This window comes from Podarcis tiliguerta (genome assembly GCF_965153285.1).
Source record: "Podarcis tiliguerta genome assembly, chromosome: 6".
NCBI classification, from domain to species: Eukaryota; Metazoa; Chordata; class Lepidosauria; order Squamata; family Lacertidae; genus Podarcis; species Podarcis tiliguerta.
In genome coordinates this window covers 92277539-92288352 of record NC_139539.1, presented here as the reverse complement: position 1 = coordinate 92288352, position 10814 = coordinate 92277539, and the positions used below count along the sequence as shown (strand labels likewise).

Here is a 10814-nt window from a genome sequence, read left to right as displayed (position 1 = left end):
TTGTATAAATGACTCCTAGGCCCTGTCACATATTCCATTCCAATAGAAAAGAAAATAATATTTATCCATTGTGTCTGAAGAGTTTTTGTTAAGAATGGCCATTTCATGATATAAACTATGCCAAGAACAGTGAAAGTATTAGAAAACCTTTAGGACAATGTCATAAAATGCAACTCATTTCAATATTATACTTTTATTAACAACTTCACATGCAGAACAGAATGGAACGGCAGCTTCTGATTCAACCAAACCGAATGCAGAAGACACGCATGACTGGATGACACTGCTGCAATAAGCATCAAAGCATCCACAGAATCCACGATCAGATATCCATTCTGGGCCACAAAGAGTCTTCCAGAAAAACAGCCCCGGAACACAATGATCAAGCTATCCAAATAACCCAAATACGCCAGTCGCACACGACTGGATGGCGTTCATGAAGTATGCCACGCAACATCCATAGAAGCATATTAGCCATTCTGGGTCGTCAACTCTTTTCGTTTCTGATGCAGCCAAATGAACCAAATTCCATGGGTCATACATGACTCGATGAGGTTCCAGCCCAGTTCTGCTTATTGGAAAAGGTGGGTGGATGATAACAGGCTTCCTGGTGGTATAGACAATATTTAGTGGTACAGATTGTCAGTATATGGAAACATCACCGCTGCAGACAGCCAGATTGTTGACATCACATGATGCGCCTATCTGTGGGAAAGAAGAATTTCCCCGGACGTTCACAGGCTGGATAAGTCTTTGTGAAGAGTGTAACTTGAAACCTTCCGACTGCGCATGTTCAGGAAGTTTGTCAGACGTGCTAGAAGAACTGAACTGAAAGGACGTGTTTTTCTCTAGTGCTGTAATGTCAGAAATAAGCATCATGTAAACAGATTTCTGACTTATTTTCTTTCCCCTGCGGAAGCAGGAGGAGAGGGGTTGTGCATTTTACCCACGCTTGGGAAAATGTCGCCTATCAAAATCTCCCTGGTCTGTCTGGATATCAGCCAGAGGAGGTTACCGGTATGCAAGCTCCGAGGACAGGGAGAGGGGCCAACCTCTATGCGGGGGGCTTGCAAACCAACACAGATTTCAGGAGCAGTGAAAAGTTAACGAACCAAACTTGTAATTCTTTGAACCAGGCCATTGTAATTGCACAACTTGTTCTGCTGTCATGCCTGATGAAATGTGCTGTCCCTTGAACTCTGTTTTATTGAGGTGATGACGGCAAGCATTGCCATGCATTGTTATTTTTCTAACCGTGTCTCCTACCTACACAGCTCTCAAACTGCACGGCATGATTAGGGGGATAGTGGTGCTTAATGGTACTAAAGCAGCTTCGTAAAGAAAGCCAAGGTCATTGTAAATTACGCTGGTTTTATTTAGTCTTCTTAACTCTTGTCCTCAGTTCATCATGCATCTCGTGTTTTCCATTTATTTCTCATACAGAATAAGAAAAAATGCAGACTTTTTCTCATTGAAAAGAAGCTGGAAATTCTAAGGACGGTTACTTTGTATTATTTTTTGAAATGTGAATTTCACTGAAAATATGTTTTAATGTTTTAATGTTTCTTACTTAAACTGAACAATCTTTATAAGAACATCTTTATAAGAACTAGATTTTTTGTTAACGCAAAGTTGGTTCTTTGAAAAATGTGAATGTATCGTATGTACTGTATTTTTCCGTGTATAAGACACCACCTATTTTGGGGGACTCCAAATTAAGAAAACACCCCTCAGCACTACCCATATATAAGACAAGCCCCAATTTTAAACTGATTTTTTTGGTAAAGAAACCTAGTCTTATACACGGGAAAATACGGTACTTTTGCCACAGAAATGCTTTCTTTAAATAAATGTCTTGTTTTCATTTCTTGTTTTCTTATGCATTTTGCAATAATCATTCTGTTTGCTTCTTCTAGTACAGCATTAATTCATGCAGCCACAGCCAAAGTGAATTATTTTTCTCTAAAGGAAAAGTTAAGAAGGAAAGCTTCACAAACTCTTTGAGCAATTATTGCTGACGTGTGAGGCTTTTCAGCACCACCAAGGCAATAAAGAAAAAACAATTAGGGACAACAACACAACTGAGGATCAATGAGCGAGTAAACTTTTAAAATAGCCAAATAGTAAAACAAAGTACTAACTCTGTGTCCCCTCCCCCTCCTCACCATTATTTGGCCTTTTTTCCACTCTTCCATTCCTGCCAAACCAGCTTTCCCCTTCGTTTGTCATCTTTTGCCAGCTGAGCACAACACAACCCTGCAGCTGTCCCCCACTCCCCAATTTATCCTAACCCCATAATTCCTGCAACTATCCCAAAATTCTGCAGGTTAGTTTTCTAGGGATACCTCTACAGTGTATTGATTCATTTTAAAAATGCCCACAAAACAAAAAAGATGCTAATCTCTTTTAGTCCACCCACCCAAAAAACAAATCACTATAAAAGGTACTTGGCACAAAAAAACAACAACCCTGGGTCTATCTGTTTGTAATTTTGCTGGTTTCTATGTTGTATGCCATTTCCATATAAATTGCTCATAAAACAATAGGAGAGAACAAAGGAATAAGGGAAAGTTTTCCACTCCATGCCTTGCTTGTGAGCTTACAGGGGTACCTGGCTGGCTACATCTCAGAATGGAGTGCCTTGTTAGATATGCCTTGGTCTCACCCAAATAGGCAAGGTTTATGTTCTTGGCCAGAAAACGGCCGAGTGAAAATTTCCCCCTGCCATGCATAGCTAGGTGCAGCAGATGAATAGGTCCTTGGAGGTGCCATGCATGGCCTAGGAAGCTCACCCTCAACAATTTATGATTACAGTACCTCTGGTTAAGAACTTAATTTGTTCTGGAGGTCCGTTCTTAACCTGAAACTGTTCTTGAGAGCCAGTGTGGTGTAGTGGTTAAGAGCGGTGGTCTCGTAATCTGGTGAACCGGGTTCGCTTCCCCGCTCTTCCACATGCAGCTGCTGGGTGACCTTGGGCTAGTCACGCTTCTCTGAAGTCTCTCAGCCCCACTCACCTCACAGAGTGTTTGTTGTGGGGGAGGAAGGGAAAGGAGAATGTTAGACGCTTTGAGACTCCTTTGGGTAGTGATAAGGCAGGATATCAAATCCCAACTCTTCTTCTTCTTCTTCTACCTGAAGCACCACTTTAGCTAATGGGGCCTCCTGCTGCTGCCGGAGCACGATTTCTGTTCTCACCCTGAAGCAAAGCTCTTAACCCGAGATACTATTTCTGGGTTAGCGGAGTCTGTAACCTGAAGCGTATGTAACCCGAGGTACCACTGTACTCATGTTTGTAAACAACAGTAGCCTATAAAAATCCAAGTCTTCTCATGTGTAAACTAAAGCCCAAGAATTACACAACTTTGAGAAAACATCTGAAGGCTTAGGGAAGTTTTTAATGTCCAACATTTTATTATTTTTTATATCTTGCTGGAAGCCGCCCAGGGTGGCTGGGGAAACCCATCTAGATGGGCAGGGTATAAACAATAAATTTATTGTTATTGTTATTGTTATTGTTATTGTTAATTCTCAAGGAGCAGCTGCACACCAAACTATTGGCTTCTTTATTTACTCTGTAAATAAAGTGTAACAAAAGGAGGGATGGCCTAATGTGTGCCATCTGAGACCCATCAGTTGTAGGGAAGAGCTACTTTTCTTATGTAACCCTCTCACCTCTTCACTGGCAGAAAGTAAGGTTGGGGTCCTGGGGGTCTACTGTTGTTCACTGCACACACACACCAACACACACACAAAAGCCTGGATTTCAATTTCGAAACTGTTTTTTATTTAAACGTGAGGGGAAAGGGACAATAACTTGCAGCATCAACTGTTTTGTATTAGAAAAAACAAAGAAGGGTGATAACACAGGGTTAAAGGGCAACCCAGTAGTCTAATATACTCCCTAAAGTCCAGACATGACAAAGAGATACGTCAAATGGGCTGTTGGGAACCTACAAATAACTCTACGAACGGTGAAAAATTCCCTACTTTTCCCTGCAAGATTCCTGTTGCGCTTGCCCTCTGCTTGCAGGCTTTCCGTCGGCACGTGGTTGGCAGCTGCAAAAATAGGATGCTGGAGTAGATGAGCCTTTGGTTGGATCCAGCAGGGCTCTTCTGAGGTTTTCTGAAACCACTCCAAGCAACGTTGTTGTCTACTTACTGCTGAGTTGGTCCACGTAGGTCTTCCTTTCTCAGGCATCGTAGGTTGGCTAGCCTTCTCGGTGATTGAGGTTTTGGAGAAGACCTGAGAAGGATGAGGCCACCACAATACAAAGCCCTCTCCAGGTGTATGTTCATAGCAGTTCTCACAGACTGGCAAGTCCTCAGACAGCAGCACTTCAGCCAGGCAGAAAGGAGACTCAACTCAGGAGACACCATCTCATCTTCACCTCCACCCAGTTCACGGGCTTGTTCCTATTATTCTGTTCTTTAGTCATGTGGGATTAGGATCACAGTCATTCGTTGACCAGTGGGAATAACATCTAACCAAATGTAGTTTTTGCAGCCTGATCATTTTACACGAGTCCATGTACTCTCAATTCATACATAAGTTGACTTATTCCCAAATGATTAAGCTGTTTCAGGGGTTCAGCCTCCTGCAGTACGTCCAATCCTAGGCACATCTGCTCAAAATCAAGTGGTTTGCACCCAAGCAAAGGATCATAGGATTGCAACCCCAAAGTGTGACCCTAGGCATACTTACATAGAAGTAAGTCCTATTCAGTTCAATGGCTTTTGTCGCGAGTACGTGTATGTAGGATTGCAGCCTCAGCACCCCCACTTTCATGGGAGCAAGCTTCATCGGACTTACTTCTAAGTAAATATCCACAGAGGTCAGCTGCATGCCTTGTAAGATTTATTCACACTAAATAGACGTCAAGTGGGTCTGAAAGTATGGCAGCAGCCATCCTAAAGGGGGAGAGGTTCCCCATTCCCCAAAAGGAGCCTCAGTTATTCTTCCTTATGACTGGATCATGACCAGCTGTGTCTACTGGCCATGGAGAGAGTCAACTCCGCCTTATTCTCCCAGAGCTTCTCATCTCCTTGAAAAATAGGGCTGCAATCCTTACCCCACTTCCGTGGGAGAAAGTCCCATTCTATAAAAGGAAGTGGGAGCCTTCTTTTATTTCCCTTTTGATTAACTTCTGGCCTCCCCAGGGCTGACCTGAGATACCCTTCATTTTGTTCTTGTTGCACATGAAAAGAATTGCACCTGAATAGCACCTGCTTAACAACACTTTAAACAAACAAAAAGGGGGGAAGGTACACCTTCACCCCCTCAAACTTTTGCTTATACTCTTTGGCTACAGAGCTGCAATACCAGAGGATGAGGGGAAGGAACAGGCAGCCAGCTGCCTAACTCATATTGGACTGGTCTTCTTCAGGCAAGCGGAGGGTTTCTGATCTGCCAGAGGGCAGAAACATCTTCGGAATTAATACATACACACACGCACACATGTATTATTGTGGATGAGGTGGGTAGCGTCGCTGAAAAATCCTTGGGCCGGTGCCTGAGGCTGCTAGCGTGGTAACCTGTTAAAGAAAGAATTAAGCTGAATTTCTATTGCAAACCCTTCAAAAATAATGCAGCCCAGAAGCACATGGAACTAAATAAACATTTGCGCATGCAACCCATTTGGATACAAAGCCTTCATTTTCATGCATTTTATAGTCATGGATTTTGAGATGCTTAACAGAATTTTAGACACGCACCCTCTCAATAGTCTTAGCTCTCCCTCTACACAATGGCAGGGCCAGCCTTGAGCACAGCTCTACACTCAAACCAGCACCTGCATCAGACATGCTTCATGAGCTTTGACAAAGGACCTTTGCAAAATGGTAACTGTCCATGAAACCCAAAAACCTACAATGGAGAGGTATCATGGTTCTTATCCAAGTGTAACCTACACGTGCATAAGCCATATAGCTCCAGGGAGAAAGAGCAGGAAAGGCGACCCCCGCCCCATGCCCTAACAGGCTGCCGCTTGAACAGGAAAGCTGGACTTGAACATGCTTCCCCAACTTGGCTACTCCAGTTGTTGTTGGACTGAATGCCTTATCACCCCTATGAGTCAGGCTCTCAAGGGGTCAGCAAACTTTTTCAACAGGGGGCCGGTCCACTGTTCCTCAGACCTTGTGGAGGGCTGGACTATATTGGGGGGGGGGATGAATGAATTCCTATGCCCCACAAATAAACCAGAGATGCATTTTAAATAAAAGCACACATTCTACTCATGTAAAAACACCAGGCAGGCCCCACCAATAACCCAGAGATGCATTTTAAATAAAAGGACACATTCTACTCATGTAAAAACACGCTGATTCCCGGACCGTCCACGGGCCGGATTTAGAAGGCGATTGGGCCAGATCCGGCCCCCGGGCCTTAGTTTGCCCACCCATGGTCTACCCTTTGCAGAAGGCTGAACAAGGAGGGATGCCTGGCCTCACCCAAGAAAACAATTCTTACATTGCTGCTGCGGTTGTTACCATCATTACTAGAGTTTATTTGTACACAACATTGTGGGAACGCACATGCGCAGAAACCATACCTGAGCAGGACGGTAAAGTGGAACTGACCCTCCTCTTGGGGGTGGAGGCACATGATCAGGGATGGAGAAAGTAGCCTGAAACATGAACCAGAAGAGCCAAGGCGTGAAACCCAGCGAAGATGCCAGGATCCGTTGCTGGGGGGCGGGCAAAGGAGGAAGGGGGCAGCAGAACCACCAGAAATGCAGGACATTATATTGGGAGATAAGCGGGTGGCGCTGTGGGTTAAACCACAGAGCCTAGGACTAGCCAATCAGAAGGTCGGAGGTTCGAATCCCCGCGACGGAGTGCGCTCCCGTTGCTCGGTCCCAGCTCCTGCCCACCTAGCAGTTCAAAAGCACTTCAAAGTGCAAGTAGATAAATAGGTACCGTTCTGGCGGGAAGGTAAACGGCATTTCCGTGTGCTGCTCTGGTTTGCCAAAAGCAGCTTTGTCATGCTGGCCACATGACCCAGGAAAACACTGGACAAATGCCAGCTCCCTCGGCCAATAAAGCGAGATGAGCGCCGCAACCCCAGAGTCGGCCACGACTGGACCTAATGGTCAGGGGTCCCTTTACCTTTACTATATTGGGAAAAATGGTCTCAAGGCAGCTGGATTTGACTTCTGTCAACACAGATTCAGAGGAGCAGTTTTCCAAAGTTGAGGCCTCTCCTCACAAGGAACATGTTATCCCCGCCCCCACTTTCTCTCACCTGGCCTCCGGCATCTGGAAACATGGAGCCTTCCCTGCTGCTATGGCCCAGTGGAGTTTGGGCCCCTGTGGCGAAAAAGGTGCAATGAGATTATTTCAGTTTGTACAAGGGGGCTTTTCTGCCACAGCCCCTTTGCCACTCCCCACAAAAGCTTCTACAAAAGACGGGGGGATCCCTCCAGAGTTACTTTACGGGGTCCTATGGGCCACAGCAAGGTTCGTACACAAACAGCCTTTACTACCACCTGTCAGGAACACATTCCGCAACGCACACAGGAAGATACTTACGAAGAGAGCTTTTTGGGAGAGGGTTGCCACCTGTGGGCGGCAGGTGAGGAACAGCTGGAGGAGGAAGTAATGCAGGCCTTGTCTCCTCCACAGGAGGAAGGGGTGGTTGTGAAGTCACCTGCTGCTGCAGAACAGAAATAATATATCAGTGATGGAGCCAGGTAGAATTTAACCTCAGTCTACCTTTGTTAGGAGGGACACAGGTGGCGCTGGGGGCTAAACCACAGAGCCTACGGCTTGCCGATCAGAAGGTCAGCGGTTCGAATCGCCGTGACGGGGTGAGCTCCCGTTGCTTGGTCCCTGCTCCTGCCCACCTAGCAGTTCGAAAGCACGTCAGAGTGCAAGTAGATAAATAGGTACCGCTCCAGCGGGAAGGTAAACGGTGTTTCTGGTTCACCAGAAGCGGCTTAGTCCTGCTGGCCACATGACCCGGAAGCTGTACGCCGGCTCCCTCGGCCAGTAAAGAGAGGTGAGCGCCATAACCCCAGAGTCGGTCACGACTGGACCTAATAGTCAGGGGTCCCTTTACCTTTACCTTTGTTAGGATCCCAACAGATTCCCCCACCACTTTTTTTTTAATGTATTTTTTAAAATGATCACTCAGTACCTGCACTTGACTTGGGGGACTGTGGTTTCCCTAACTTTTTTTGTTTTGTTTTGTACTTTCACAAACCTTGTAGTACATGATGATACCTCCCTCTGGTTTCTTCATTTGCCTGCAACCCTGTTAGCACTCACCAACTGAGCTTGCTATTAGAGGAGCTGGTCATTATTTTTTGACTACCATCGAGAAAACGTATGACAAGCCACATGGCTGCAGGCTCACCATAATGACATGGGGAATTGGGAACAGAATACAGGATTTGAGGAGGCATCTTTCAGAGGAGACAACCCTGGAAATATGAAGCAAGGTCCTATAAAGCGGTTCACCACCCCCACCCCCGAACTCTTGGGTGTCGCTGAAGTTATTGGCAGGCCAGTAAAGGATTATTCAGCCTCCTGTAGCAATTGTAATGCGCTGTGATAATGCTATATGATTTTTAATTGCCTCTTTTATTTCATATATTGTATTTTGCTCTACTACAATTTGAATCCCACAGAATTCAAATTGTAATACGATAAAACACAACGGAGGAAATACAAGAAGCAGTAAAAAAAAAAGTACAATTGGAAATCAATGTGAATATTTAACATACGGACGCGCCATTTCCCGTCTACAACCACAAATCCACAGTTTGGGAAACCCTGGACTAATAAAACTGAGAAGTCAGAGTTCCAGTAGATTCCCCAATCCTTTTACATCGCTCCTACTCGCTCCTCCTCTGGCATTCCTGAACTGTGCCCCTTCCTCCTCCTTGATTCTCTGCCATAGAATCATAGAATTGTAGAGTTGGTTTGGGATCCCAAAGGTCATCTAGCCCAGCCCCCTGCAATGCAGGACTCTCAGCTAAAGCATCCATGACAGATGGCCATCCAACCTCTGCTAAATCACCTCCAAGGAAGGAGAGCCCACCACTTCCTGAGGGAGACTGTTCCACTGGCAAACAGCCCTTGCTGTCAGAAAGTTCTTCCTGATCTTTAGCCGGAATTTCCTTTCTTGCAACTTGAAGCCATTGGTTCGAGTCCTGCCCTCCAGAGCAGGAGAAAACAAGCCTGCTCCATCCTCCATGTGACAGCCCTTGAGATATTTGAAGATGGCTGTCATATCTTCTCTCACACTCCTCTTTCCAGGCTAAACATATCCAGCTCCTTCCATCGTTCCTCATAAGGCTTGGTTTCCCGACCCCTGATCATCTTGGATGCTCTCCTCTAGACACTCTCCAGCTTGTCAACATCCTTCTTAAATTGTGGTGCCCAGAAATGGACACCATATTCCAGCTGTGGTCTGACCAAGGCAGAATAGAGTAGTACTATTACTTCACTATACTTCTGTTGAGGCAGCCTAGAATAGCAGTAGCTTTTTTTGCTGCTGCATCACACTGTTGACTCATGTTAAGCTTGTGGTCCACCAAGACACCTAGATCTTTTTCACATGTACTGCTAATAAGCCAGGTGTCCCCCATCTTATATTTGTGCAGCTTTTCCTAAGTGCAAAACCTTACATTTGTCTCTAATGAAATTCATTTTGTTAGTTTTAAAGCCTGGGTCTGTTGCTGTCTGTACGTTTCCAAGCACAATTCAAAGTGTTGGTGCTGACCTTTCAAGCCCTAAACAGCCTTGGCCCTGTATACCTGAAGGAGCATCTCCACCCCCATCGTTCTGCCCAGACACTGAGGTCCAGCGCCGAGGGCCTTCTGGCAGTTCCCTCATTGCGAGAAGCAAAGCTACAGGGAACCAGGCAGACGGCCTTCTTGGTGGTGGCGCCCGCCCTGTGGAATGCCCTCCCATCAGATGTCAAAGAGATAAACAACTACCTGACATTCAGAAGACATCTGAAGGCAGCCCTGTTCAGGGAAGTTTTTAATGTGTGATATTTTAGTGTATTTTTGGTCTTTGTTGGAAGCTGCCCAGAGTGGCTGAGGAGACCCAGCCAGATGGGCGGGTACAAATAAATTATTATTATTATTATTATTATTATTATTATTATTATTATTATTTCAGTCCTTGCCAAAGAATTCTAAATGCAATGTGAATTATCGAACAGACAAAATCTACGCAAAATTTCTTCCTCCACCTAACGTTTTAAAGCACAGGACTGGCCTTGCTTCATTCCAAGAGCATACTGTATAATCCTAGTTGTTTTTAGCTTATTGATGAGTTTTGAATGATTTAAAAAAGTTGTTCTATGTTTTTTACTGATCATTCTGGGTTTTCACTGATCATTTCATTGTTCTTGTTGTAAATGCTTTGGGGGCTTTTGAAAAAAAAAACACATTCAGAAGTGGTGTATATAAATTATGAAATAAAATAAGTAATTGTAGACACTGGGATTAAAAGCTGCTATCTGTTACTTCTGCCCCTGTTTGCCCTCACACCTTCTTTCCTTTCCACTACATTTCTGATACTACAATTTTAAGTCCACCAATGTCTCATGACACTAACACACGACAGGCGCTTATGAACTACACTCCTTGCATGGATCTGTGGCAGCCGTTTTCAGGCTGTGCACCTGAAAATTCCTCTTAAAGAGATTCTGCATTACCTGAGAATCTGGAGCAGCAGCAGATGGTACCTTTTTGGAGGGTTCAGCTTCTTTAGAGGGTTTCGATCGGAACCAACGGAACCAGCCAGACCCAGAGGCCTGGAAAAATAGAAAGCGTAGGTTCGACACTTTGCATCTGTATATC

General features: G+C 45.0%; 1 protein-coding gene across 4 annotated transcripts in view; it reads right to left on the bottom strand.

Moving 5' to 3' along the window:
- Positions 1 to 3761: 3761 nt before the first annotated feature.
- Positions 3762 to 10814, bottom strand: part of SEC16B (SEC16 homolog B, endoplasmic reticulum export factor) — a 58454-nt gene continuing 51401 nt past the window's right edge. For 3 of the 4 annotated variants that reach the window (XM_083446279.1, XM_083446280.1, XM_083446281.1), the window contains 5 exons: positions 10670 to 10768; positions 7528 to 7651; positions 7241 to 7305; positions 6549 to 6623; positions 3762 to 5532 (listed from right to left, as the gene is read on the bottom strand). In XM_083446279.1, the coding sequence (XP_083302405.1) occupies positions 5461 to 5532; positions 6549 to 6623; positions 7241 to 7305; positions 7528 to 7651; positions 10670 to 10768 (435 nt within the window). In that variant the 3' untranslated portion in view covers positions 3762 to 5460. The remainder of the gene's footprint in view (positions 5533 to 6548; positions 6624 to 7240; positions 7306 to 7527; positions 7652 to 10669; positions 10769 to 10814) is intronic. The other variant, XM_083446282.1, reaches the window with a different exon arrangement.